Source organism: Remersonia thermophila, chromosome 1 (assembly GCF_042764415.1).
Source record: "Remersonia thermophila strain ATCC 22073 chromosome 1, whole genome shotgun sequence".
NCBI classification, from domain to species: Eukaryota; Fungi; Ascomycota; class Sordariomycetes; order Sordariales; family Chaetomiaceae; genus Remersonia; species Remersonia thermophila.
Window position 1 is genome coordinate 4,810,197 of NC_092217.1, and position 27,484 is coordinate 4,837,680.

The window sequence follows — 27,484 nt, forward strand, 5'->3', positions numbered from 1 at the left end:
TTAAAATATACTGGGTCAGAGTTAAGACGGTTGCTGATTTATTGAATCCAGTCGACTGTAACATTGCTTAATCGGCTTAGGTCGAAATGCTAATATTTGATCTAGGGATAACTGCTCTACCTTTAAACGCCCGAGAACCTGTGAAGCTGCTAGTAGGGCGAAGGCGGAGGTTCTCTATGTTTCGAAGCATATAGGGCAGCAGTCAGTCAGTTAAGCCAGAACCTATTCTGATTACAATATCGAGATAGCTATCCGCTAGATATCAGTAGCAAGTGCGTGCTTGTCGTTTAACGGGAATGCTCCAGTAAAGAAGTAATGAATTGCAATGGCCACAGGAACATAGATGACAAGGCTTTGCGGCGCCGATACTGGTCTCTATCGTCTAATCTGCACCGACTCCTAATAACACGTTCACGTCGCATTCAAGAAGCTGGTTATTTATTGAACCAGATGACGGTATTAGCATCTTCCCCGATAACTCCCCTGCAACGCCCCGAGCACCAGCGGTTACCGATCAGTTAGCTTGTAGGATGCCTACTCCTCTGTACCCGAGAGAAGAAGACATATAGGGCTCTGGGGGCCCTCGCCATCTCTTGATGTTAGTTTCAATCGAGCGGCTGTTCGAACGTGCTCTGCGTACATGTCAACTAAAGTGTATATGTAAATATTTGCTTTAGGTTGGGTCCATGTTGCGCCCCGCGGTCGTACATTTTAGCTCTGTGACTAGAACATAGGTGTACCTCCTAAGATGCCTTGGAGGGTGTGCGCAGTAAACGTAACTGGGGAGAGGAGGTTGGGCTGCCTAGAAGCACCTCGATCGCCATTATCGACCAGCCAATATCTCACCAGTAAGTCAGGGTCTGTAGTATAAAAGGAATCGGCTTTTAATACGGGACCGAGGCCCATGTTTGGGGTTTATGAGGTTAATTTGCTGCAAACCTTTCTGTAACTGAAGTGTCACCTAGATGTCTTCCATCTTGCTCTATAGTTCCAATCCTCGGCATTTCTTTGGGGACTTCCTACTCAACTGGCTTTCTTCTTTTGATTTTGGAGTTCTACAGAGAAGTTCGAGCAACCAATGGACCATGGACGAGTTTATCGTTCACAAGCCTCTCGTGTTTGCCGAGATGCATGAATAGTCTTCAAGATGCCGACTCGTTTAATATTGGTTTCAGTGTATTGAGGTCTCTGTTAACTCAAGGCCCCCTCGGTAAATCCCGAGCTTGGTGGTTGGTGTCTCCAACAGAGCCAACAATACGGCAAAAAGCTCTGCGCCGTGGTTGCCAATGCACCCATCCGCCCTTTTGGAGAGACAGACAGATAAATCCCTCGACAGCGACAGAATGACCGTGACAGCATGGCCTCTGCACCATGCCACTGTCCTATCTGGACTCCAGTTGTGGATCATTTAATGTGTCAGCCATCACCAACCGAGGTCAGAATGATCTCTCAGTGAATTCAGGTCGTGGGTGCCTTGGAGTCGACTCTCGCCGTAAGTCGAGCGGTCGAGTAGATTGTGGATACAGACGCCAGATCGAGACACTAGAGGTTCATCAGTTAACTGCCACATGGCCCCTCATATGTACACATGGGTCTGGAGGTATATTTGTTATCCAGAAATAAAGCTGTGCCTATGGATTCGGTGATTAACATCAATTATCCTGACCAGGTTACTTGGATGGTTTGAAGTGTGTGAAGAAGAGATCGGGAGGCAAGACACTAACCACCAACAGGAGCACCAGGGCATAGGATTATTCACGAAATTCTGGATCTTGAATACATAGTCGACCGTGCTCTAAGCCAACTACCGTCTGTCACGATTTGATGTACCAGTTCCTAACACAGTCTGCTGGTCCTAGACAAGGCCCACTCGATACAGAAAAAGCATTTCCACACGAGAAATATGCTTCTTGTCCGAGACGGGCGGTTATAGCCCATCCCATCGCCCGATAGCCTCGAAACAGCTTGATTCACTAGAATATACCAAATGATTTTGTATTCCCGAAGCGGTTGTCACACAGAAGACGAACCGAGCCATTCATTCTGCGTCGTAAAACACCATGCACCGGATTTCAATGCTCTCCCTCCACGGCTCATCAGCGTGGCGCGAGTCCTCGAACGCCGTGTGCGGTGCTCTGCGTGCGACCGTGCTTGAGGAGTCATAACACTTGAACAGCAAGACCTCGTCGGGCTGCTGCGCATACTTGAAGTACCATCGATGAGCTACCGAGGGCTTGACAGTCCACGTCTCCCGCTCGTGGTCCGGGTAGATGACTCGCGCGGGCACGAGATCCTCCTCTGACACTGTTGTGGCATCTGCCACGGCCAGGGGGTCCTTGCGGACGGGCTTGATTGGACGCCAGGCCTATTAAGCGTTGATTGTGGTGAGCAAACAACAGATTATTGGCTAGTAAGAACCAGTTGCGACTTCAAGGGAATGAATGAGCCTACGTTGATGATCTGCCACCTCCTCTCCAACAGCGCCTCGGCCTCCTCTGGCAACAGCAACCGCAGCAGGGACTCGGCACCCTCGTACGACTGGTCGATATGTGCCCGTAAGATCGGGCCTGGCTTGGTTCGATTGCCTGGGCCGAGGCCGTGCCAGTTCGTAGGACCGCAGCGAACCTTTCCGTCGAAAATGTAGACGCGTGACGCCCCAGTGCTGGTTGCGATGAGCAGGTCAGTGGGGTTCTTGTGGATGGAGAATCGTCTTTTGTTTTTCTCCTCGAAGCAGGGACGTGACACGTACACATTTTTCAACAGCCGCACCATCGCCGGGTAATACTCTGCTTCGACTGCGGCTTTGTTGCGGAATCCGTCCGCTTGACACCTTTGATTAAACACGTGGCGGACAAGCTGGAACCCGTTCTTGTCAAGCGTAAACGTGTCTTCTAGCCCGGTGATGTCTGTGACCGTCACGGTCTTGGGAATAGTTGCTCTATTGTTGGTCACGGTGCTCCTGTTGTTCGGCACAGTCAGCCATCCAGCACGGCTTGGTGAATTGGAAAGACATATCCCACCCCTGGACATAAACAGGCTCAGGCAGTGAGCCGTCGCCCGGGTCGTTGTAGTAGTTCACCGAGGCCACAACATCCCCTTTGTTATGACAGGACAGACCGGGTTGGCAGGTAACGCTAGCCATCGTCATACGGAGAGAAGAAGATCCGGATCAGAAATTTCAAACAATGGTCGCCAGCAAGTTCAACTCGCCCACATAACACCAAGATTGATATCCTACTGAAAAGACTGCCGGGTGTGAGAAAATACTGCCATCTCTGAATGTCGACCAAGAGGAAACGTGGTGTTCTGCTCGGAGAGTGACGGCATTGGCCACTCCGCCGGTGAAGCCTGGGATGGGTATTACCAAGGCTAAATCAGCCGGATTGCGCATTGCTGCTGGATGAGGTGACATGGTGCCGGGTTGATAACATGCGAGAGGACCCGGCAATACTGGAACCCGAGGGACAGGCTCAACCAAACACTCGACGTGCACATCCGTTGCTCTGTAGTAAGTTCCCGTCATTGCCGGAGCTACTCAGGAAGAAAGTGCCTGGCTCCAAGACTCGCACGTCCTGGACGAGATGGATGACACCAATGCCATTCGTTGCTGCTCAACACACGCCGGGACAAAGGGCGAGCTCGCAACCATTCTCCCACACCAGGGGCCGCGAGGAAGGGCCGAGCTCGTATCGCTACACGCGCCAGCCAACAAGGGATTCCCACCAAGTGACATGCTCCCTCGGAATGAGAGGGCCGGTTTAACGCTGCTCCTAACTACCCGTAGTAAAAGCATCTGATGGGTGAATAACAACGTAGTCTTGATCCACGCCGGCGGCGGCAGCAGCGGCTGCGCTCCGTATTTCCCCACCGGATCCGCCCGCAAACCGCCGTCACCGAAGCAAGCCCGCATGGCCTAATGGTTATGGCGTCCCACTCGTATCCATCGCGAACTCCATGGGGAGATTCCCGGTTCAATTCCGGGTGTGGGCATCGACCGTCAAGTGAACCTTTTTTTGCCCCTGTCTCAGACCCCGCCCGACGTCTCCTTTTCCAATTTGCTTTCGAGGGCTTTCCCTGGTCCATGGCGGAAATGTAGCAGCAGCCAGATGTCTATTGGAGCTTTGGTAAATGCGGTTGTTTAGAGCATGTTGATCGATATGAGGGGGCCAAGCTCAGCACTGCGAATGCACGCGCCGCGGGGATATTGGAGGGGAAGGGAGGCGTGTACTGGCTACTAGGATGGATGACAGAAGCAAGGATGGATAGCTCTCCCTTGTTGCGGGCCCGTCTTCCGCGGGCCGATCCTCAGTCCGGCTTCATGCATGCATGCGATCCAGATGCCATAGACGTGATGGCTCGTTCCCCCAAGCCGAACCAGGGGCAAGCTGTTGCTCGCCACCGGATGTTCCCCTTGCATATTCTCTGAATAGTTAGCTCACCCCGAGGCGGTGTCCGTTAGCTGAGGAGTTCCTTGATATCCTCAATGCGCTGCAACTTCTTCTCTTCATCGGACATCATGCCCAGGGACGTCGCACTACACAACTGTCAACACACTGCTCTCCCACCTCCTGAAGGAAGGCTCGGGAACGACTCACATGAACTTCTTGCGGTCCTGGATCTTGAGCATTCTCTGCTCGACACTATCCTTGACGATGAACCGGTAAATCTTGACTTCGTTTTCCTGGCCCATTCGGTGAACTCTGTCGATGGCTTGTGCCTCCACCGCGAAGCTCCACCATGGGTCCATCATGTAGACCCTTTGAGCGCTCGTCAAGTTGAGGCCGACGCCGCCGGCCTTCAGGCTAAGGAGGAGGACCGTAAACTTTTTCGACTCGCGAAACTCATCCAGGACCGCGGCGCGTGCCTTCTGCGCCATTGTCCCGTCCAATCGCACAAAGTGGATGTTGGCGCGGTCGAGGGCGGGTTCGATGAGGCTGAGGAACGAAGTGAACTGGCTAAACACGACCGACTTGATGGTTGGGTTCTCCCTGCGAAGGTCGCGAAGGTGGTTGATCAGGGCGACGACCTTGGCAGAAGAGCTGCCGATGCCGATCCGCTGGAGCATGATGCGTGGGGCCTGGCTGGGCGGGGGAGCGTCCGGGTCGTCGTCGTACCGCACCACCTCGAACAAGTCGCGAGAGTTGATCGCCTGGCGACACTGCCAGCAGCGAGGCACCTCGTGCTTGTCGGTTTGGTGCCGGATGTATTCCAGGATGCAGTTTTTGCATGCAGAATGCCAGCAACCAGTGACGGTTTGGTTGATCATCGGCTCCTCGGCGCAGATAGGGCACTCGTTCAGAGCCTCGTCACGAATCTGGCTCAGGACATGGGCGCCGAAGACATTGGCATCTTTCCCGTCATCCGTGGCGGCAGCGAACCTCTCGATCAGGGACTGGAGGTCCATGTCATCAGCAAGCCCGGCTGCGGCGTCCGCAAGGGCGCCGGCCTCTTCTTCTTCCGCCACCACTTCTTGGTTTCGGACCAGGAGCGGATGGCAACAGGACTGCCGGAGCCGGAGAATCTGGGCGAAAATGCTGGTGAAGGCCTTCATGACGGTGCCGGCCTCGACGTTGGCGAAAAACGTTCTTTTGGCCCTCATGAAGATGTAATTGTAGACATCGCGCTCTTCCTTGGAAAGCTCAATGTCGACGATCTCGACCGTCTTTGGCGGGAGAGCGACCAGAGGAGCTCCATCCGGGGTCTTCATGTCTTTCGTCCGCCGCATGACGAGGGGCTCCAGGACGGTTTGGACGACGTCCAAGGCGCGCATGTAGTCCTTGGATTCGAAGGGAACCGTGATGAAGGTCCTCCAGTAAGAAAAATTGTTCCACGGCTCGACCCTCAGGAACCTGACGAGGCTAAAGAGATCTTCGAGCCTGTTGACGATCGGAGTTCCCGTCAAGGCCCAGCGATGGCGAGCCGCAATTTCGTAGCAAGCCCTGGCGGTCTTGGATTGCCGATTCTTGATCTGATGGGCTTCATCCAGGATGACGCGAAAGAAGTTGACCGAGAATATGCCGCGGGTTCCGCCCCTGTTGCCATTCCCAGATGCTATCTGGGTGAACTCGGAGAGCACGACGCCGTAGCTAGTGATGACAACATCCGGGGCGTTGGCAGCGTTCGCTTCGCAGCAGATTGTCGGAAGATCCACGTTCTTTTCGGTGCCGTAGTAGACCATGGTTCGCAAGGTGCCCTCGTGAGATGCGTTCTCGGCCTCGCTCTGCCACTGCGCGAGGAGGGACATGGGAGCTATAACGAGCGTTGTGCACGGGGCATCGACGGTGCCATCGCGCCTACGGATCATTGGGAGCCGCGGGAGTTGGCTGACTGTCGACATGGAGTGAGCGGCTCGTTGAGCTTCGAGAGCCACGCCGGACCGGTGCGTGTGGATGAGGCTGAGCATCTGGATGGTTTTTCCCAGACCCATCTCGTCGGCCAGGATGCCGCCGAGGCAGTGTTGCTCTTGTCGTGGGAACTCTAGCGATAGCTCTCCAGAGTATGGATTGACGTAAAACAGCGGCTGGTTAGGATGCTCCGGAAGGGGCTTGTCGTCGTGATCCTTGGTCGGCCAGGCATATTCCTCCCACAAGGGATGCATCGACTCCTCCCGGGTCTGGTCTTTCGCGTCCTTCTCCTTCGCCATCATCCAGTGGAGCGCTTGCTTCTGATAGGGACGGAGGGAAAAGGCGAATGTGTCGGCAGGTTCTGCCTCGGGGGTGTTGAAGTCGAACGACTGGGCCTTTTTGTAGAGAGCATCGAGGTGGTCCTGCTCAAGTTCCTGGCCTTCTTCGTTCTCCTCCGAGGAGGGCGAAGCGGCGGAGTCATCGACAGCTTGGGCTTTCGTTTTCTCGGCCTCTTTGGTTTCGGCCATCTCGGCCGCGTGGAGCAATCGGTCCCGCTGGCTCTTGGCTGCCGCTGCGTTGCCTCGCGTGGGAAAGAGACCGATCTCTTGGAAGAGCTTGACGAGGGCAATCTGCCTCAGGCGGAGGTCTCTCTCCTCGGATGTCTCGGCCTCCTCGAAGCGGCCAGCGGCCCTGTTGTCAGAAGCCTGGAAGCCCCGGCTGAGGAACGCCGTCCGCAACAACGAGCATCGAAGTTGAAGAAAAACCGTTTCGTTGGTGCGAAGCCGCTCAGGGGCATAAACACAGGTTCCTTCGAATTTGCAAATCTTCTGGTCCATCAGGGCCGATACCCAGCTTGCCGTCTCTTTCGCGAGGCGGCCGATTTCCCTCCCAGCAAGGTCGGTGAACCGGACAATCACATCAACTCTTTTGGCTGCGGCGGCGCTGACCCGCGGGCCGGGTTTCCCCAAGGATGGTTTGGGAACCTGGATCTTTTGCCTTTCGATCCGAACGGGATCGCCGTGCTTCAAGAGGTTGAAGCCGCTCCGCGTCGTCCACCCCTCGACGCCGAAGGCACCGATGTACCTCGATTCTGGAATAGCGTACAGCCGGGAGGTCGGAGCGCGGGAGGCGGTTTCATTGGCCGTTCTCCGTGCCGGCGTGGCCGAGGAGCTTGCAGGAGCCGCTGGAGCCGCTGGAGGGCGGAGGCCAGGCGGCTTTCGTTTCAGCTTCTTCCAGGTGCCGTCAAAGTACATGTTGACCGCCCTGTTCATGTCACTCCCGCAGTGTTCCTCGAGGACCGCGATGACGTTTGGGGGAACGCTCGTGCCGACGAAACTCTGGAACATTTCCCGGTCGAAGCCTGCTTGGTTGGGGCCATCTTCGCGAGGACTCGGATCGGTGATCGCGATGGGGGCGGGGCTTGGATGCGACGAAGCCACGGGCGTCTTTGCCGGAAACGGGGAGCTTGGGGCGTCGCTGAAGACTGGCAAGTTCTCGTCGTCAGCGTCGTGGGCGGATCTCGAAACCGGAGGGTCGGCATGGGCCTCATCGATGATGTCGTCGCTCGAGTCTGCGAAGAAGCGGCGCCTTTTGCTGGGAGGCCCATCAATTCCGGAGACGTCCATTGTGGTTTGCGTCTGTTGTGCCTGGATTCATGGCAACTATGCACGCCGAATATGCCCGCGGCCTCCGCGTCCGAAGGCCGATGTGCCGAGTTGGGCTGCTAACCAGGGAAGCGGCCGGGAGAGAGAGACGCGACGAGCGCGAAACTGGAGTCGCGAACGTCATGTGATTTCGCGACATGCCATAAAATTATAGTGGGGCAGAGAAGCAGGACCCACCCCCGTCGTCATTGGGGTTTGGGTTTCGCCAATGGCATCATTTTTCCGGTTGCGCCGCCGGCCGGTGAAACAACCTCAGCTGGACAGCATGAAGATGGCGCTGGTGTGGTCATAGTCCGTCTTTATGTATTCCCTCCGGACCGTTGGAAACGGCGTCAAGCGGGCGCATCGGCGAGCCCACCGCCTCCGCCGCGGAGTCTCGACAAAACATGGCGCAGACGACGTGAACCAGGCACGCCAGTACTGTCTGAACCAGCTCAGGTCCGCTTCTTGCTCACTTGGACGGCTTCTTGGACATGTCGCTGACTTCTGCTCAGGCACGGCGACTACGATGCCTACCTCATCCGGCACTTTGTGCCTTCGTCAGGGCGGGACGCCTACGATGCCCTGCGGACGCTGAACCTGGAGCTTGCTCGGTTACCAGAGACCGTTTCAAACCCAGCCATCGGTCGCTTCCGGATGCAATTCTGGCGCGACACGATCAACAACGTCTTCGCCGGCACGCCGCCGCGAGAGCCCATCTCCATCCTCCTGCACAATGCCATCCAGAGCCTCACCGCACGAACGGGTGGCGGCAGCGTCGGCTCTCTCAAGTTCTGGCTCCTCCGCCTGATCAGCACCCGGGAGAGGCACATGGAGAACAAGCCGTTCCCGACGCTGGCCTCGCTGGAAGACTACTCGGAAAACACCTACGCCACGCTGATGTACATGACCTTGGGGGCGATGCCTCTTCAATCGGTGCACATGGACCACCTGGCAAGCCACATCGGCAAGGCATGCGGCATCGTCGCGACGCTTCGAGGCATTCCCGTCCTTGCGGCGCCGTCTCAGCAGATCCGCGGCCCGGCCGGCCAGGGCGTTGGGAGCACCAGGGGCCCCGCGCTGCTTCTCCCGCTCGACGTCATGGCAGAGGTGGGCTTGAAAGAAGAGGACGTGTTTCGGTACGGGCCGAACGCCGAGGGTCTGCAGGATGCCGTTTTCCAAGTGGCGACGCGAGCCAACGACCACCTCATCACGGCGCGCGAAATGCTCAAGAACCTGCGGGCCGGAAAGGCCCCAGGGCACGACTACGAGCACCAGGAGGAGCCCGAGCATGCGCATGCCGCGGGCGCGCTGCACGGCGGCGAAGAAGACACGGCGGCGGACGTCCGGAGGGGCTTTGGCGTGTTATTGGAGGCCGTCGCGGCGGGTGATTACTTGACGCGCCTGGAAAGCGCCAACTTTGATCCTTTTAGTGTCAAGAGCAGTTGGAAGCTGCCTTGGTCGCTCTGGAGAGCAGCGAAGCGCCTCGAGATTTAGCCTCGGCGTTTTGGCATGGCCACCGCAAGATGAGGGAGTTGCTATGGCGATTGAAAACAAGCTCGATGTGGTGGCCTCCTCTGAAGGATCCGGCTTGTGAATCTCAACCATCCCGGAGGCGTGCGAAACTACGGAAAACCTGTAAAGCCGATCCTAGCCGCGGGGTTCAACTTCAAAGCGAAAAGCGAAGTTTTTTTTTTTTTTTTTTTTCGTCCAAGGTGTCATCGCAACGGGTTTTGCCCGGAACTTGTCCCTGGTCAGGGCACGGGTCACAAATGGGTCCTCGGATGTTCTTCCGATGGGCCCAGCCGATCCGGACGGCCCGCTGCTCGGTGCCCGACACCCTGTTCATCAACCAGATGCCGAAGTTTCGGGATCCTCTATGTATGTACACAGTAGATTGTCGGGCTCGGCCGACGTGGCATCTTGGTGAACTGCTGAGTCGATGGACCGGGGCGGCCTTGGACGGACCTGTGCTGAAGTGGGGTAGGTGGCGCCATGTCTTGCTCTTGGGTTCTTTGAGCACCTGGAGAGCCAAGGCAGCGCTCCTGGTTGGATTTCGTCATGATATGGTCATGTCTCCTTATGCTTGGGGGATCGGTATTGTTTGGACGGGTATCCCGCCAAGGCGTGTGGCTTTCGTGAAAGCAGATCCGCCTCCGATGGCGCGAGCTAGAGAGTGCATAGGGGTTGCTGTATTCTCGTGCAGACGCTGATGATGGACAGCTAAGCCATGCGTCAGTACCGGCACGTGGGCGTAGAGGTCTTTCGATTGGCCTGCGGATGCAACATCGGAGGTGTTGGCGCCCAATCACGCTTGGTAGCAGATCAGGGGTGGTTTGAAAGCGAAGAGCATTTCGCGGTGTGGGTACCCTGGCGTATGACCTGTGAGATGACAGCGCATGAGACCCAGCACCATGGGCCTAGGAAAACGCCATCTCCGAGGACGATGCTGCCATGAGCCGTGTGTGCCAAGGGCTTGAGGTGGAAATTTTGCCCATGAGGGAATGTGCTTTGTGTTGCAGAATCCAGGGGGTCGGTTGCGAGAGAGGTGCGCCACAATATTGACACATCCGATGGAGCCCAGTGGAACAGCCTACGGCGTGTATAGTACTGTGAAGTTAGGGCTGATCGACCACCACGTTACACTAGCTCACATCGGGCCTCGCCGAAGCTCCTCAGGGTGCTATGTTGGAGCTGAGATGGGATTTTACAGTTATGACAACCTGATGTGGTAATAACACAGAGTATGCTCTGTGCTGGGCGCCAGTTGAGCGCCCGGGAGCCATCGTCTGTTCTAACCTGTCTGCGAGCCTCAGATGGCGGTGGCGTGAGCCGCGATGGAAGATGGAGGCTGCCTTCAGGCTGGCCTGCCCGTCCATCTCTCAACCCACTTGACCGGTTACTATACGTATGTATGTAAAGCAGAAAATTTGTAACCAGAGCGACGGTAGCAGCCAGCTCGGGCCAAGAACCCCGGGGCTCGCCTGACTCGGCTTTTGCTGTTGGTGAAAACTTCTCCAAACCGCTACGTAACCATTTTTGTTTCCAGGGCTTTCTATGCCGAGGGTGTGGATGGCCTGACCGAAAGGAAAAAAAAAAAAAAAAGTTGCTGTCAGTACCGGTTTCGTGGAGACCCAAGCGGGACCCAGACCATGTGATCTCCAGCATGGGCTTGGCGCTGGCCGCCGTTTGACCACCATTGATCCCGGACGGGCTGGCATTGCGGGGCAATGAGCCTAAAAAACAGAGAAAAAGGTCTAGAAACATCAAGACCAGCGTGCCAGCTTTGGGTGGGCTGGGTTCCAGGCTGGAACCCCGAACAGCAAACACCCAAGAGGCTCGGATGGAATGCTGAAATGGCTGGGCATGGGAGGTTCAGGGCCTGCTGACCTTGGTCCAACAGTTGATCATCGTATCACTCTGCATACCGATCGACCTTTCTGACGGGGAACCATCTTTCAGCATAGGCTTCTGGTTGCTCTCTTTCTCCAAGGGCAGCTCGCCCGCTCCCAGGCCATCAAGGCGGCGGAAACTTGGGTTCCATGTTTGGCGAGGCAGGCGACGTACTGTGTCTGTACCCGTTTCCCCAGTCTCCTAACGTTAGTGCAGTCCCCGCGAAGGAGCAGGACTCCGCGAATCCACACCCACTGGCGCAAGCACCTACACCAACGGAGATGCCCCATCCACCAGGGGGGCATGAGGGGTGTCTCGTGAACCACGGAGTTGGAGGCGAGAGGAGCAGAGCTGCCGCTCGGATGATGTCTCCCTTACGGTTTAGGGAAAGGCGAAAGCCAAGACGGCTCGCTGGTGGATTCCCGGACTGGACCGTGACCCCACCCATTACATGATGGAATAGCCTCCCGGTACCGTGGTAGGTTCCCTGAAGCTGCGTGCGTTTGGAAAATAAAGTTTAAGGGCGACGAGCTTCCTGGCAAACCTGCTGTGAAGATGCCTCGGGAACCGATCAATCCCTCTTTGTCCATTGTCCAGTGTTGACCTGGTTTGAACGAGAGCTATCGAGGACAGCGCTTCTCATCGGAGCATCACTTACACACACCTAGCCCCGCTGCCACTTCTCTTGGCGTACCTAGCTGTCTCTTCTTCCTTTTTACCGTTCTGGGCAGCAGCCGTGCCTGTGTTAGTCGAGAAACGACAGCTTCACGGCCTACTTCGACGACAAGCCAACCAGTACCGGGCTGGCTGAAACATCCGGGGCCGAGATCGACTCGAACCGTGACAGCTGAACGATCACCTGGCCCTTGGGAGGCTCAAGGGCTCACTTGACTCATTCACGTCGAAAAACACAAGCCGAACACTGCCCTGCGCCATAGTGGCGTGGTCGGCGACTTGAAATTCTGGAACGGGTCCTTTTAGCCGATTGCGTCCCTGCTATTGGTAGGGAAGAGCCGGCACCGCGCGAAAGACCAAGATGCCACATCGGGTTGTCGACTTTCTCCGGCAATCGACACAATCTCTCGAGAATCAAGTATCCTCCCTCACCAAGAAGTCGGCGGCATTCGACACACGAAAGAGGCGGCACCCCCCCGGCCGTACCGCCCAAGGCACCAAGAGTGCAAAGCCGACACGTTCTTCGTTCGGCCTCGACCGCGACTCCGATGCCGCCGCGCCGCCATATTCGCCACGAGCCACAATGAGCAACTCGCGACCCATCAGCTTTCTGGAGTCGCACGGACATGGGCTTCACCATCATCACCACCGGATCTCCTTCCCCGGCATGCACTTTGGTCGCTGCAGCAAGGAGGCCAGGCCCCCATCGCCGGCGACCTTGGAATGGACTCTCGAGTCGCCGCCGGCCGTCATGTACGGAGATCCGGCCACGAGCAGCGGCGCCCTGATCTCTGGCCAGCTGTTCCTGGACGTCAAGGAAGAGTTTCTGGAGTTCGAGTCCGTGAACGCGACGCTCAGCATTCACGTTACGCATAAGAAGCCGTTTACCAATCACTGCTCGGAATGCACACACCAGCATACCGAGCTGAAGAAGTGGGAGCTGCTTCCGCACCCCCTTGTGCTCCGCAGAGGTAGGTTTCTCCAGCGCCGTGGCGCCCCCTCCTCCCTCTCGCCTCCTCTATCCAGATACCGACTAACACGCCATGGCGCAGGCAAACATTTCTTCCCTGTCTCGGTGCTGCTAGAGGGGCACCTCCCCGCCACCCTCGACACTCCCATGGTCTCGATAGCCTACGAGCTCAAGGCCGAGGCCGTGCCGGCAAGCAGGGAGGGCGCCGTCGCGCACCCGCCCATCCGGCTCGAGCGGATCCTTGACGTCCGGCGGAGCCTAGCGGCCTCGGAGACGCCGCACCACTCGGTGCGGGTCTTCCCTCCGACCAACATCAAGGCGAGCGCTCACTACCCGCACGTGATCCACCCCATCGGCAGCAACACGCTGTCCCTCCGCCTCGACGGCATCGCCAAGCACAACGCCAAGGTCAACACGATCGAGTACTGGAAGCTCAAGAAGCTGACCTGGAAGCTCGAGGAGACGATCCGCACGGTGGCGCCGGTTTGCGGGCGGCACAGCCCCAAGACGCCGAGCGAGTCCGGGGACGCCGGCGCGCCCGAGGAGCCGCCGGCCAAGAAGGGCGTCATGCGGTCCGAGACGCGCGTCATCGGCGAGCATACCCTCCTCTCCGGGTGGAAGAGCAACTACGCCAGCCTGACCGACAGCACGGTGGAGCTTGAGCTCGAGTACTGCCTGGGCAAGAACGCCAGGTTCGCCTGCGACACCAAGAGCCGCGACGGCACCGAGGTGACGCACCAGCTGGTCATCGAGATGGTGGTGTCGCAGGAGTGGGCGCCGGTGGGCAAGCCGCACCAGGCCACGCACACGGGCGTGGGCCGCATCCTGCGCATGCACTTTGGGGCGATCCTCACGGAGAGGGCCGGGATCGGGATCAGCTGGGACAACGAGGCGCCGCCGATTTACCAGGACGTGCCGCCCAGCCCGCCGGCATATTCGCAGGAGGTGTTTGCCGAGAGCTCGATTGATGAGGTTATCGAGCCGCTGGATCCGACGCCAAGGAACAGCATGTCGAGGAGCTCGACGGATACGGGAACGAGATGCTTGATGCCGGGGGTGTAGATTGCGAGTCAGCCCAGGCTGGTCGGCGTCGGAGGTGGTGTTTTTTTTTTTTTTTTTCCTGAGGATTATCTAGCGGCTTGACGGCGGTTCGCGTGCTTTGGTTTTTGGGGCGTTTTTCTTTTCTTCTTCATCTCGGTCTGCATGAGATACCCTTGGATATGGCACAGAAAAGCATCGTCTGATGGACTGGACGTTGGAGACTCAGCATTACTCATTTTTTATATCCATTTCCTTTTTGTTCGCTACGAGATGGAGATGGAGATAGGTTAGGAACGAAGTTGACACTACTTAGTTCGCCACCTACCTTTTGCCAAAGCGTCGCTCAACAAATGTCTCCTTCACCCGTGTTTAGTGACTACATACAAAGTATGTATCCATCTATCAGGTTGTTAGTGACTCCTCGCTTGCGGACCTTGGCCTCGGTGTGATCCATGCTTTGCGGGGAATGCTTGACAGGAAGTGGGTCCAAGCCCCATACCCAACCCCGGACTCTCGGGAGGGCAGGGGGGGGGGGGGGGGGGGGACGTTTAGGGCTTATCGATAGCCTGCAGGTGCTTGCCTACAGCTGTTCATCGCGATGACTCCACTGAGAGTCGACTCACTCGGCGAGCAAGCTGGAAGCTCTCCATCGATACCTATCGGCACCTTGGGCCCGGGCGTAAATATAAAAAGCCCTTGAGGATTCTTGAAGGCGGACTCTCACTTCCTCCCAACAGCCTTCTTCTCCCTCTTGGCGACGTGAGGCTGGTCTTCTCCCGCCTTGGTGCTACTCGGGCGGCCTTGGTAGCCACAAGTTCCAAAGTTTCATGATCCGGTGAAGTCATCGTGTCGCCCCCATCCACACTCCGTAGCACCTCCGCCTCCACGGAGCTCAAGGCCGGCAGGGCTGTCGGCACGGAGTCACCAACATGGCTAGCAAGCCCGCAAAGCAATTACCGCACGAGAGGCGGAGAGGCGAGGCCGCTCTCAGCGACTTTGCCGAGTACGTCGAGCAGCAGCAAGCGCTTCGCTACCCCAGCTCCAAGCAACACGCTGCTGCTGCTGCTGCTGCTACTGCTGCTGCTACGACGTCCACGGCTTCCAAGTCCGCTCAGGGGGACCTCGAACATCACGACGAGCTCGACGACATCCTCGACAGCCTTGACCTTTCCAACCCCGCACCGCGCGTGAGGTTACGAGAGCTGCTGCTTTCCCCGAGCGACGACGCCGACTCCCTCCAGCAACTGGCAGATGTCCTTGACCAACGGCTCGAGGAGGGGCATGGCGAGACCGTGTTCGAGATTGGGTTCGAGAACAGCGGCGAGAGCATGAGGTTATCGCGCGACGAGTGGAACGCGGCCTACGAGAGGTTGATGCAGGCGGCGAAAAAGCTCGGGGCCGACACCCAGCTGCTCCTGACCAAGAACGTCGGCGGCGACCTCGACGGTGCGCCGACCAAGGACGGCGATTGCAGCGGCAAGATCATGGTGCGCCGGACCCCCCGGGCCGCCGAGGAGGTCATCGAGACGCGCATCGCCGTCGTCGGCAACGTCGATGCAGGCAAGAGCTCCATGCTCGGCGTGCTCGTCAAGGGCGACCTCGACGACGGCCGCGGCAAGGCGCGCGTCAACCTGTTCCGGCACAAGCACGAGATCGAAACGGGCCGCACGTCGTCGGTCGGCATGGAGATCATGGGCTTCGACACCAGGGGCGAGGTGGTCTTGTCCGACACGCCCGGCCGCAAGCTGTCGTGGGAGGAGATTGGCAAGCGCAGCGCCAAGGTCATCACCTTTAGCGACCTGGCGGGCCACGAGCGCTACCTGCGGACCACCGTGTTCGGCCTGCTGTCGAGCAGCCCCAACTACTGCCTGCTCATGGTGGCGGCCAACAACGGCCTCATCGGCATGAGCAAGGAGCACCTGGGCATCGCGCTCGCGCTGAACGTGCCCATCATGGTGGTCATCACCAAGATTGACATTTGCCCGGCGCAGATCCTGGAGCAGACCATCACGCAAATCACCCGCATCCTCAAGAGCCCCGGGGCCAGGAAGATACCCATCTTCATCAAGAACCGCGAGGAGTGCATCAACACGGCCACGCAGTTTGTCAGCCAGCGCATCTGCCCCATTTTCCAGGTGTCCAACGTGACGGGGGAGAACCTGGACCTGGTGCGGACGTTCCTCAACATCCTCCCTCACCACGGCCGCTACGACGCCGACGCGCCCTTCGAGTTCCACGTGAACGACACCTTTAGCGTCCCCCACGTCGGAACCGTGGTGTCGGGCATCGTCAAGTCGGGCGTCATCCACGCCGGAGACGAGGTCCAGATCGGGCCGGACTCGCTGGGCCGCTTCATGCAGACGTCGATCCGGTCCATCGAGAGGAAGAGGATAGGCGTCCCCGCGGCGTCGGCCGGGCAGTCGGCGTCCTTCGCCTTGAGGCGAATCCGGCGGAAGGACGTTCGCAAAGGGATGGTGGTCCTGCCGAAAACCGACGGACCGCCGCCCAAGGTGTATCGCGAGTTTGTCGCCGAAGGTACGTTTTGTTTTCATGCCAACCACCCCCATCATGCATGACCACCCAACACACACACACACACACACACACCACACACACACACACACACACACACACATACCATTTCGATATGCCGCCGGCCTGGCCACCCAGCCATGAGCCATGCGCTAACAACACCTCTCCCCCCTCCCCCCTGCCTCAACAGTCCTCATCCTCTCCCACGCCACCACGATCAAGACCAAGTACCAGGCCATGCTCCACGTCGGCCCCGTCTCCCAAACGTGTGCCATCATCGACGTCGACCGCCCCTTCATCCGCACCGGCGACCGCGCCACCGTCGCCTTTCGCTTCGTCCAGCGGCCCGAGTACCTGGTGCCCGGCGACCGCCTGCTCTTCCGCGAGGGAAGGACCAAGGGCCTGGGGATCGTCAAGAGCGTCGGCTATGACCCTTCCAAACCGCTGATGCCAAAAGCTCCGGAGGGCACGGCTGGCGATGGGAATGGGGCCGACGCGGCGCAAGCTGCCGGCAAGGCTGGGGAGAAGGAGGGCGGTTGACCCCGCTCGGGGACGTGAGGGTTCCAGGCTTGTGATTCGTTTGTTTTTTTCCCTCTCTTGTCTCTTGATTTTCTTTTCATTGTGCTTTCTTCTTTTTTTTCTTTGGCTTTTTCTACATGAACGGATGGATTGAGATGACAGCCGTGCTTGATGTTTTCTTTCTTTCTGTGTCCGCCAGATGTCTTGTTAGCGCATCAGAATGGGTTTGGGACCGGATAACGGCCAAAGAGGGCGTTGGACAACACAGAAGCTCTCTTCTTTGAGGGTAGGTGACATTTTGGCGAGCCTCTCGAAGAGTTCGACGACGTCATGCGGTGTAGGTCAGGTGGTTGTGGGAAGACGGGTTTCTATTTCTCCCATTCCTTCCCACGCGGGTCGTGGCGAGCAAAAGACAAAACGCCCTCTTTGCCCAAAGACCGGCGAGGAATGCTTTGTAAGATGGTTCCATGACGGCTCCCGTGTCATTTCCCTCCCCCAAACCCACCACCACCACCACCACCATCATCATCGCCTGGCACCAGACGCCTTGCCCTCCCAGCCGCGGCATCTCCCCAAGCTGTACCCGATGGCCATGTTCATGTTCCATCCAGCGGGCAGGCAGGAGATGTGCCGACCAGATCCGCAGGTCGGCATGCCTCTGCCGTATTATTTCCCTACCAGCATGTTTTCTGCTCTCCTCCCCCTCTCCGTTCCCATGACCCCACGACCCTCGGCCCCATCAAAACGACCGGGCATGCGGCGCTATCAGCACGACGCTGTCGCCTGGTCCGCCATCAGCAAAACGCAGCCCGCGATAACGAGGCCATCCGAGCTGCGACTCACCTCTCACAAAGAGCATCTCGGACTTTTTCCCGATGGTCTGACGTGATTTGGCGTGAGCAAGCGAGCGGGCGAGCGAGTGAGAAGGAGGACATGGCACCGAGTTGCAACCCGGGATAGACAACGGGGGGGGGGGGGGGGGGGGCACTTCTCACCTTCACCTCATCGCTGTCCTCGTCCACGATGTACACCGTCTCTTCGACATCGCCCAGCACCAGGTTGCAGTGGCTGTCATAGGCCTGGGTGGGAGAGGCCGAGGCAATGGGGAGCCGTGTGTTAGTCGGAGCTCACCGAAGGGCGGGGCAGATGGATGGATGAATGGATGGATGAATGGATGGATGGATGGATGGAGGGGATGGAAGAATGAAAGGATGGGAGGATGAGGGGCGTCGGGGGGAGGGGGGAGGGGGGAGGGGACACCACCACCTAGGACAGAGGAGGTGAGAGCCATGGGATATGAGAGGGGAGGGAAAGGGAATGGGAAAGGGAAAGGGTGGAGGGGGTGGAACGCGTGTGTTGGAGCTGCTTACGTGAAGGCGGCCCTTGAGCTCGCGGTCGCCCCGGAGCTTCACGCAAACCACCTCGTCGAGCAGCAGGCGCACGAGATCGAGGGGCTCCGAAACCGTGCTACCCTCGTCTCTGGCTTCAACCATGGCGGTAAATGCAAGACCAGATCCGCCGCTGAGGGTGTTTGTCGGGTGGAGGTTTGGCCCGGTGGATGGGGTGGATGTTGCGTGCTTGGAGAAATCCAAAGGCCGGTGTCAGTGGTGGTTTCGCTGCAACAGGCCTTCAGGTGCTGGCGCAACACAGCGCCAATGCCTTGGTGGGGGGGAGCCATGGCCCATCAAGGGACGAGGGTTGTGCCAGGTTTCACCGCCTACCCGTTACGTCAGCGTTTCTCACCAGGCTGATCCATCGTGTGAATGAGCAGGCAGGCCCGGGCCAACAATCACAGGCAGATGATGACAGGCACCAGAGAGATGGAAGGCATTCTTTATGGTTTTTTTTTTCATGACTCGAGGGGGCTTTTCTCCAAGTTGCCGCTCCCAGAGGCCAAGGCCGGCCCTCCCCCAACATACAAGGTTCGTCTTGCGGAACTAGGACGCTCACTCTGTTCGATCGCTCAAGAGGACAAGAAACCAAAGGTCCGGGAACCACTTTTGAGCCAAACAAGAACCCGATATGTTGGTACGATATATTTCGGATATGGAAAGGGTTGACGTATTTCACTGCGCCGGCGCGGCCTGACCTACCTTGTACGTTGGCCCTCACCCCCCCCCCCCCCCCCCTTTCCTTTCCCGCACCTCGGGCACCCTTGTGTCCGGGCGTCGCGCTGCTCACTCGCGACGGATCTTCTCGAGCCTGAGGTCGTTGACGTACATGTAGCGGCTGAGGGTGATCCAGCCGTAGCGGAACCAGACCATCTGGCTCTTGTGGCCCTCCCTCATGGCCTTCCACGCCGTCGCCACGCTCCCCTGGCCCCCCAGCCCGCTGAGGAAGACCAGGCCTCCCGGGTGCTTCTTCTCCTTCTTGTCGGCGCCCACGGCCCAGCTGAGCAGCGTGGGCAGGGTGTCCAGGACGCCCGTGTACTTGCGCACAAAGGGCACCGTCGTGAGCGTGTAGAGATCGATGGGCGGCTCCCACCCGGGCTTGCCGGCGACCAGGTCCTCGACGAAGGCCTTGGCGCCGTGGTACAGCGAGATGTGGTTGGGGTGGCTCGAAACGCCGCCGGCGTCGAAGGTGATGAGGACGTCGATGGAGGCGGTCGGCGGGGTGTTGGAGCTGCGGGCGCGGGCGAGATGAGGGGCGAAGGCCGAGCGAAGGAGCGACGCGATGGCGCCCTTGTCCCAGGTCGTGGTCATGCTGTCGGGGAACTCGGGCTTGTCGACGACGAACACGTCGTCGGGCTTGCGCAGGCCGAGGATCACGCCCGACTTGGCGAGCTCTTTTTTGCGAGTTTCCCCGAGTCCGTCGGCGTTGCCTGCCCACACGCGCCACGCGAGGATGGCTCGTCAGCGAACGGGCTCGGCGCGGCGAGCGAGCAAGCGAGCAAGCAAGCAAGCAAGCAAGCAAGCAAAGGGAGAGGTTCAGAGGGGAGGGAGGAGGAGAAGCACGCGCATACCGCTGCTGAGACACAAGATCTTGACGTGGTTGCCGGTGCCAGGCCTGGTGAGGGCCATGACGGTGGGCGAGAAGAACATGGCTTCATCGTCCGGGTGGGCGATGAGGATGCAGATGCGCTTGTTGCGCAGGGCCGGGAAGCGGGTCGAGACGACCGAGGCCGTGTACATGTACAGCGACGGAACCACGAGGGCGAGGACCCCGGCGGTCGTCAGCCACCCCATCCTGCTGCTGTTCGCGTCCCAACCGCCGAGGCCGCCGAGCTGGTGGAACGTGCCTCTTCTTTGCTGGTGCGTCGACCAAATGCCCTCTCCTGCGCCTTCGTGGTTCGTCCGCGGACTGCTGGCAGCAGCCTGGTGTGGGTGGTTTCGCCGGTCCTCGAGCGTGTACAAGTAGTCGCCTTGGGGAGTTGTCGGAGGGATGGAGGAGGGGGGGAGGGGGGAGAAACCAGCGGTGAGGGGTTGATCATGCGCCTTTCGAGGTCGTCTTGGAGGGGTCGCAAGCGGCAGAACCGCGGGGGGGAGCAGCGCGGCTTCACGTGCTACACTGGATTCATGCGACGGCATGTGTCGCTGGCTCTCTTTATCGTGCGACACGCGCGCCCCGGGGGCTTTGGATGGAGCCGGCGGTAATATTACATCCCGACGCTTGGCAACAATACATTACGTCATTGGCGCGCCGTGGTTGGTGTCTCTCCGCTCTACCACACAGTACACAGTAGGTAACTTTCCCAGCAGAGAGACGCTTTGACCAAGTTTTTTTGTTTCCCTCGGAACGGCCTCAATATTGTAGTTTCTAGAGGAGGTAAGCAATATCATTGCGCTGTTTAACACAGCTGTGTAATTACGTTGGAACCATCTACTTGCCTATGGGAGTTGCTGGTCGCACGGGTCACGTCCCAGGATGTCGGGAGGCGTGTACTGCGTACTCGTACTGTCTACGTACCTACGGTAAGCTCGGTACCTAGGCAAGGTGTACTGCGTAATGTTACCACGTCTCACGGACCCACGCCCCCTGATTCCTCGGTCTTCCATCCTGGCTCGGAGCCCTGGGTCTAATACTGCGTAAACGCGCCCAACTCGACACCCGGAGCTACAAGCGCGCCGCCGATACTGGCCGAGCCAGGTTCCCATCCATCCTGCGTACCGTAACCTAGCGCCCCCTCCAAAAAAGTCACACGGCCCCGACCACTCAGCGACCCAAGACGATGGCTAGAAGACGAAAAGAGTCGCCCTCCAACATCAAGCTCAAGCAGCCCGATCGCTCGGGCCCCACGGAGAAGACGCTGCTTCAGCTCGCCGAGGAGCAAGGCCTGTTCGCCCAGGCCCAGAAGAGGGAGCAAGAGATTGGCAACAACAAGAAGAAGAAGCATGCCAGCACCAAAGAAAAGGGGAGCGATGTCAGCAATGATGATGATGGTAAGGAGGAGGAGGAGGAAGGACTGCCGCCCACGGCAGAGCGAGTCCTCGAGACCATGCTCTGGTCCATGAGCCTGGCCATGCTGCACTTCACCCTGGATGTCCTGGTGCACCACCAATACTCCATCCACGCCATTGTGTGGCCGGCTGTCTTGCGGAGATTCGTCCAGGCCTTGCTGGGTAAGCCTTCTCTCTGTCTCTGCCGGCCTCCTTTCGGCACGGGGCTAACCCGAGTTTCTTGCCTTGCCCTCTTGTTTAGTCTTTGCGCTGCTGGTCTACTTCCTCCATCCTCACCCTGCCAACCCGGGCCTGATCCCAGGCCTGTCCTCCAAACACCAGACCTATGCTCGTCAGGCCCTCTTTTTCACGACTGGCACCTTGGCCGGCTGCTACTTGATCCATATCACCAACACGTATGGGTACATGGCCGTCATGAAACAGGCGCCGCCCATTGGCTGTCTCTGGGTCTGGTCCATCATCGAGCTGGAGCTTCCATGGGCCGTCCTCAGCCTCGCAGGGGCCGCTGGCTTTCTCTGGCAACGAGGCTACAGCATCAAATAGACCTCGCTCGACAGTTTCTTTGTTGCTTGCCCATCAAGAAGCCGACAAGCCCTCTTCCTTGTCCGACGCTCGTGCTGCTGCATTCCATAGGGGTTTTTTTTTTCGGCCTTGGTGACCAGCGTCTTGTCTTATCGGCGCTCATTCAAGAAGGATGCCCCTTTCTTTGATCGACGTTTCTCGGGTGCCTTGACAATCGACCGATCCGAAGCCATCATGGTCCCGGTCGGGGATGTGATATACGAGATAGGAAGCCCCCCCTTCGCGGCAACACCTTGCGGGGTACGCACCTGGGGGTTGTTGACACGCCGGTCGTGGTGCTCGCTTCCTTTCTTCTGGAGGCCAGGTCGTTCTCGGTTCCGCTCTGCTCTCCATCCACGAGAATTTGCCTGCCTGCTTCCGTGGACGGCGCAAAACAAGCATTCCGGCAGTAGCCACGGTCTTGCTTGAATGACAGGCCTACGGCAAGAGGGCGGTCATCGTGGACAACACCGGAGAGACATCGTAGGCGCAACAGCAACCCCCGGGAAGCCTTTCCCTGAACCTTGAGGCTGCGCTGCCCTCCTCGACCTGCCGTTTCCCTTCAGGCAGTGGCGGCAGGCCTTCTTCTCCAGGGGTTGTCTTGGTGAACCTCCTCCCAATTCCACGTCCAACGCCGCCATCTCCGGCTCGCCAGATACGACACCGGTCCAGCAAGCATTCATACCTTGACCAATTCATTGCCGCGGTTGTTTGTTAATATCTGAGAAATCCGCCGAGCAGCCCATCATTTTGTAAACACCTCATATAATACACCATGGCCCCAAAGCCCCTTCGAGCCTTGCTCTCCCTCTGCCTCCTCGCCTGGCCCACCAAGGCCGCCCCAGCTCCCCTCCGAAACCTGACAGCCAGGGTTCAGGCTAGAGCAACGACCTCGGTTCCCCGCGGCGTCATCATCGAGCACTGTACCGTCCCGGGCACCGTGGCCCTGACCTTCGACGATGGTCCATTCATCTACACGGACCACATCCTCGATCTCTTGGACCACCACGGTGCCAAGGCCACCTTCTTCATCAACGGCGAAAACTGGTCCCGAGCCATCCATGACGACGCCACTCCCTGGCCCCAGGTCCTCCGGCGCATGGACGCGGCGGGCCACCAGATCGGCTCCCACACCTGGGGCCACGCCGACCTGTCCATCCTCGACCCGGAATCGCGCGAGTACCAAATCTACGAGCTGGAGAGGGCCCTCTTCGCCATCATCGGCAAGGCCCCGACCTACCTCCGCCCGCCCTACGCCTCGTGCAACTGGGACTGCCTCGCCGCGACGGAGCGCATGGGCTACCACGTGGTCAACTTTGACGTCGACCCCAAGGACTACCTCCACAACGACGCCTCCGGCATTGGCGGCGCCATGGAGAACTTCTCCAACGCCCTGGACGCGCAGCGCTGGGGCAACTCGTTTCTGGTGCTCAGCCACGACTCGCTTAAGTACACGGCCCTGGCGTTGGTGCCGCACATGCTCACCGAGATTCAGGCTCGTGGGTTGCGGGCGGTGACGGTGGGGGAGTGCCTCGGCGATCCGAAGGAGAACTGGTACTGGACGGCCTAGGCTCGGATTGTCTATCGGGGGCTCGTTGGAGGGTCGGAAGAGGGGCTCGGGAGCGCAAGCCGACGAGCACGGCGGCGAGACTATGCTGGCTGAGCTTTTTTGTTGTTGGCTTCCAAGGTCGGCAGGGGCGGAAACGCCGCGGTTTCGCATAGGGGGAAGGCTTGGAGACAACACACCTCGTCGCTCGGAGGGGCAAATGTTAGAAAGGGGGCCGATCGGGCGCCGTTGTTGGGATTCCGATTTGGCATTTTGCGCGGAGAAGCTTTAGGGTTTCGTTTATGCAGGACATACGTAGACGAATGTGCATTGTCTGGCAACCTCGCCTTCGAAGCGGTTGAGGGTCATACCCCATCTGACATGGTGATGACGTCCACGGTGAGGCCTGGGCGTATATAGCCCTCCCTCTCCCGTTCCTTGCCTCGATGGCTCGGCGCCGCCGACGAGCCCCCGGGTGAGACCAGCGCTGCTCAGGGGTTCATCCTTCACAGAAGCGCTACTCGGTCGAGGACATGGCTGATCTCGTTCGCCACGAATTCCGGGTCGTCCTTCTGGATAAAGTGGCCGCAGTCGCGGGCCACCTTCAGCTCGCCCGGCGGACTGGTGAGATGGGTCAAGCCCTCGTTATACCTAGCCCAGGCCGGGTTCATGTACGCGTTGATGACGGCTTTTGACACGCCCAAGGAGCTCTAACACCGACGTCATCAGCATATCTTGCGATCCCGTCGCCCCAGCCACGCGACGCCTTGCTTGCCCATGGGGCCCACGCACCCGCTCGCACTGCTCGGCAAACTCGTCCCCGTCGTGTCCCACCACCGTCAAGATCGGCGCCTTCCCGCCGGGCCCGTCCGGCAGCGCCGGCTCGTCGGCGCGCGGCAGCAGCCCCCGCAGCCCCCGCCGGTCCAGCCGCTCGTTGTTGGGCACCTCCGGGTGGAAGTACTGCCGGAACCTGCGGCGGGCGCGGCGGAGGTCGTCCGGCGTCACCCCCCGCGGGAGCTTGCGCTTGTCGAAGCCCGGGCCGTCCGGGTCGGGAAAGATGGAGACGAAGTCCGTGTTGGCCATGATGGAGTCCAGAAAGAGGTACGCCGCGACGAGGCCCGGGCGGGCCGAGGCAGCGGCAGGGGCAGAGGCAAAGGCAGAGGCGTAAAGGCGGGCCAGGGCGCAGCCTATCGAGCTGCCGACCAGGACGAGGCGGAGCGAGCCCGGCGGTCCCGGGAGGTGGCGGTCCCGGACGAGCCGCTCGAGGAGCTGCTGCAGGTCGGACGCGGCGTCGAGGGGCCCGTGGCCGTAGTCGGATCCCGGGGGGTCGGCGGGGTCCGGGTCGGATTTGCCCTGCCCGTAGCGGTCGTAGGCGAGGAGGAAGGGCGCGGGGAGGCGGGAGGCGCGGCGGAGGGCCACGAGGCGGGAGATGGTTTCGGACCAGGCGGCGCTGGGGAGGAGGAGGCCGTTGAGGAACACCACGAGGGTGTTGGAGAGGGGGTTGGGGGCTGGAGACGCCGGCTCCGCGGGGAAGAGGGACACGTGGAGGGAGGCTCCTGGTTTGGCGGGGAGGGTGATTCGGAGCTGCTTGGGGGGTTCGGGTGACATGTCTCTTGGTGCTGGACCCTGCCGGGGCTCTACGGTGCTCCTTATGTTGCCTTGCGCTGGTTCGGAGAGAGAGGGAGAGAGAGAGAGAAAGAGACTGTTTTCTCATGCAACGCTCAATCTTGTTGTTCCCAGGAGACAGCAACCCAGGAAAACGGATGCCGTAATACTATCCAAACCAAGGCGTGCAGTGCAGGACGCGGAGGAAAGACGTGAGTCGCGGACCGGCCCGGGGCGCATGCCGATCCGCGCGCGCGGGGGAACATGTCGGCACGTGGAACCGATGGGACGCGATGACGGTACGTTACGCAAGGAATGGTAAACGATGACGCTGGCATGGCGAAATGTTGGACCGCCGCATGCGGCGCAACACCAAACAGAACGCCGACATCGAGTCGCAGCGAAAAGACGCCAAGGCGTTGTTGTTGGCTGAAGGGGCCATGGGAGCTTCTTGTGGTGGTATCGAGATGTGTCGTTCTCCTATCCGAACCCATTGGCCCCTTTGGACGCGATGCCGTGTGACAACACGCAGCAAGCCCGAGAGCTTCCTTCAAATCAAGCTTCTCTCCGGGCCCGTTCCCTCCGGACTTCGCGAAGCATTCGTCCACGTCGTCCGCGTGCTTCAATGAAGCGTCGGTTTGACAACTCACAAGTCCACCGACACCTCCTGACGAATGGGTTGGATGGTGTGGAGATCCAATCATTTTTGCCCGGGGAATATCGATGACCGGTCTGTCTGCCCCTGGACCACCCAAATACTCTCCACCCCGACCCGGTTTCCCTTTGTCGATAGCACGCCGTCTCATTTCTGTTGAACATTGGGGTCGATTTTGGCGGACGGAGCTCTGGGGTGAAAAAGAAAAAAAAAAAATAACAGCAAGAACACAGCGTCAACACACATACAGCCATGAAGATCACGGGCGTGAGTGGTGGCACCCCGACCCCGCGCGTCTCGACGAGGCCCCTAACATCCCAACCCTAGGTCTACGTCTACCCCATCAAGGCCCTCCGCGGCATCCGGCTCGAGTCCGCCCACGTCGGGCCTCAGGGGATCCGTCACGACCGGCGGTTCATGCTGCTCGAGGTGCGGCCGGGAACGGGCGAGCTCAGGAAGATCCAGCTGGACACCCACCCGCGGTGCGCCCTCTTCGAGCAGGCCTTTGTCCGCGACGGCGAGCAGGGCGACGAGACCGCCGTGTCGGTCCGTTTCCTCGGCCAAGGGCCCCAGGAAGATGCCGCCGGCGAGGGCGAGGGCGAGGGCGAGGGCGAGGGCGGCGAGGCCCTCCTCCGCGTCCCTCTCGCCCCGGACACGGCCTCCCTCGCCAAGATCGACGTCGACCTCCACGGCAGCCCGGCCAAGGCCTACCGCATGGGCGACGCCTACGACGCCTGGTTCGGCCGGCGGTTCGGGATCCGGACCGTGCTGGTCTACATCGGCGACGGGCGGCGAGCCGTCTTGGGCCGGACCCTGCCGCCGAAGCCCGCCCCGGCGCGCCAGGGCGGCTGGATCTCGAGCGTGGTCTCCTACGTGACCGGGACGCAGGACGCGGCGGAGGGCTCGGCGCCGTGGATCGCCTTTTCCGACGTGGCGCCGCTGCTGGTGACGTCGGAAGCCTCCCTCGGCGACGTGAGGGACAGGCTGCTAGGGGGCCACCCGGTCGAGATGTACAAGTTCCGGCCGAACCTCGTGGTGGACGGCCAGGGGGAGGGGCCGTGGGCGGAGGATTTCTGGGCGGAGCTGACCATCTCTGGCTCGGCGGATGACGGCGACGGCGACGGCGACCACGGCAAGGCGGAGCAGAGGCGGGAGAAGGTGCTGCAGCTGACCGGCAACTGCGTGCGGTGCACCAGCCTGAACGTCGACTACCGGACCGGAAGGCCAGGGGAAGGGCAAGAGGGCAGCGTGCTGAAAAGCCTCATGAAAGACCGGAGGGTCGACGCTGGGTCGAAGTGGTCGCCGGTGTTTGGCCGGTATGCTTTCTTGGGGGGCGGGCGAGGAGGAGGTGGCGGAGGAGAAGGAGGAGGGGGGGGAGGCAGGGGGTTTCGTGTGTCGATCGGCGATGACGTTCGGGTGACGAGGAGGAATGAAGAGAGGTCCGTTTGGGACTGGCCGGGCCTGTGAGGGAGTGGGCAAGACGCGCGGCGAGGCCCCGTTGGCACCCCGGCGAGGGTCAACGATCAAGGTGCTAGGAGCGATGTTGAAGCGCCATGTCTCGCGAACAACGGGCTTACGGGGTCTCTTGACTGGGAAAAGGGGT

General features: G+C 59.6%; 11 protein-coding genes and 1 non-coding gene across 12 annotated transcripts; 7 read left to right on the forward strand and 5 right to left on the reverse strand.

Annotated features, from left to right (window-relative positions):
- Positions 1-2,038: 2,038 nt before the first annotated feature.
- VTJ83DRAFT_1325 (uncharacterized protein) lies at positions 2,039-3,148 on the reverse strand (the record flags this gene model as incomplete). The annotated part of the gene is made up of 4 exons (XM_071007472.1): positions 2,039-2,365; positions 2,452-2,662; positions 2,750-2,959; positions 3,021-3,148. The coding sequence occupies 4 exons, from the start codon at positions 3,146-3,148 to the stop codon at positions 2,039-2,041; spliced, it is 876 nt and encodes a 291-aa protein (XP_070870678.1).
- A 754-nt stretch (positions 3,149-3,902) lies between these two features.
- VTJ83DRAFT_t10 lies at positions 3,903-3,990 on the forward strand. Its single transcript has one exon. It is a non-coding gene; the product is annotated as a tRNA-Thr (tRNA).
- Positions 3,991-4,455: 465 nt separating this feature from the next.
- VTJ83DRAFT_1326 (uncharacterized protein) lies at positions 4,456-7,969 on the reverse strand (the record flags this gene model as incomplete). Its single annotated transcript, XM_071007473.1, has 2 exons — positions 4,456-4,534; positions 4,596-7,969. The coding sequence occupies 2 exons, from the start codon at positions 7,967-7,969 to the stop codon at positions 4,456-4,458; spliced, it is 3,453 nt and encodes a 1,150-aa protein (XP_070870679.1).
- Positions 7,970-8,309: 340 nt separating this feature from the next.
- VTJ83DRAFT_1327 (uncharacterized protein) lies at positions 8,310-9,484 on the forward strand (the record flags this gene model as incomplete). The annotated part of the gene is made up of 2 exons (XM_071007474.1): positions 8,310-8,446; positions 8,503-9,484. The coding sequence occupies 2 exons, from the start codon at positions 8,310-8,312 to the stop codon at positions 9,482-9,484; spliced, it is 1,119 nt and encodes a 372-aa protein (XP_070870680.1).
- A 2,932-nt stretch (positions 9,485-12,416) lies between these two features.
- VTJ83DRAFT_1328 (uncharacterized protein) lies at positions 12,417-14,087 on the forward strand (the record flags this gene model as incomplete). The annotated part of the gene is made up of 2 exons (XM_071007475.1): positions 12,417-13,026; positions 13,108-14,087. 2 exons carry the CDS (start codon positions 12,417-12,419, stop codon positions 14,085-14,087), a joined length of 1,590 nt encoding a protein of 529 aa, XP_070870681.1.
- Positions 14,088-14,995: 908 nt separating this feature from the next.
- VTJ83DRAFT_1329 (uncharacterized protein) lies at positions 14,996-17,138 on the forward strand (the record flags this gene model as incomplete). Its single annotated transcript, XM_071007476.1, has 2 exons — positions 14,996-16,601; positions 16,789-17,138. 2 exons carry the CDS (start codon positions 14,996-14,998, stop codon positions 17,136-17,138), a joined length of 1,956 nt encoding a protein of 651 aa, XP_070870682.1.
- Positions 17,139-17,856: 718 nt separating this feature from the next.
- Positions 17,857-18,610, reverse strand: VTJ83DRAFT_1330 (uncharacterized protein; the record flags this gene model as incomplete). The annotated part of the gene is made up of 4 exons (XM_071007478.1): positions 17,857-17,900; positions 17,961-17,997; positions 18,113-18,196; positions 18,488-18,610. 4 exons carry the CDS (start codon positions 18,608-18,610, stop codon positions 17,857-17,859), a joined length of 288 nt encoding a protein of 95 aa, XP_070870683.1.
- A 684-nt stretch (positions 18,611-19,294) lies between these two features.
- On the reverse strand, positions 19,295-20,302 carry VTJ83DRAFT_1331 (uncharacterized protein; the record flags this gene model as incomplete). The annotated part of the gene is made up of 2 exons (XM_071007479.1): positions 19,295-19,938; positions 20,080-20,302. The coding sequence occupies 2 exons, from the start codon at positions 20,300-20,302 to the stop codon at positions 19,295-19,297; spliced, it is 867 nt and encodes a 288-aa protein (XP_070870684.1).
- Positions 20,303-21,285: 983 nt separating this feature from the next.
- On the forward strand, positions 21,286-22,057 carry VTJ83DRAFT_1332 (uncharacterized protein; the record flags this gene model as incomplete). The annotated part of the gene is made up of 2 exons (XM_071007480.1): positions 21,286-21,676; positions 21,756-22,057. 2 exons carry the CDS (start codon positions 21,286-21,288, stop codon positions 22,055-22,057), a joined length of 693 nt encoding a protein of 230 aa, XP_070870685.1.
- A 793-nt stretch (positions 22,058-22,850) lies between these two features.
- VTJ83DRAFT_1333 (uncharacterized protein) lies at positions 22,851-23,645 on the forward strand (the record flags this gene model as incomplete). The annotated part of the gene is made up of 1 exon (XM_071007481.1): positions 22,851-23,645. The coding sequence occupies one exon, from the start codon at positions 22,851-22,853 to the stop codon at positions 23,643-23,645; it is 795 nt and encodes a 264-aa protein (XP_070870686.1).
- Positions 23,646-24,127: 482 nt separating this feature from the next.
- Positions 24,128-25,229, reverse strand: VTJ83DRAFT_1334 (uncharacterized protein; the record flags this gene model as incomplete). Its single annotated transcript, XM_071007482.1, has 2 exons — positions 24,128-24,331; positions 24,414-25,229. 2 exons carry the CDS (start codon positions 25,227-25,229, stop codon positions 24,128-24,130), a joined length of 1,020 nt encoding a protein of 339 aa, XP_070870687.1.
- Positions 25,230-26,133: 904 nt separating this feature from the next.
- VTJ83DRAFT_1335 (uncharacterized protein) lies at positions 26,134-27,348 on the forward strand (the record flags this gene model as incomplete). Its single annotated transcript, XM_071007483.1, has 2 exons — positions 26,134-26,148; positions 26,209-27,348. The coding sequence occupies 2 exons, from the start codon at positions 26,134-26,136 to the stop codon at positions 27,346-27,348; spliced, it is 1,155 nt and encodes a 384-aa protein (XP_070870688.1).
- Positions 27,349-27,484: the final 136 nt, after the last annotated feature.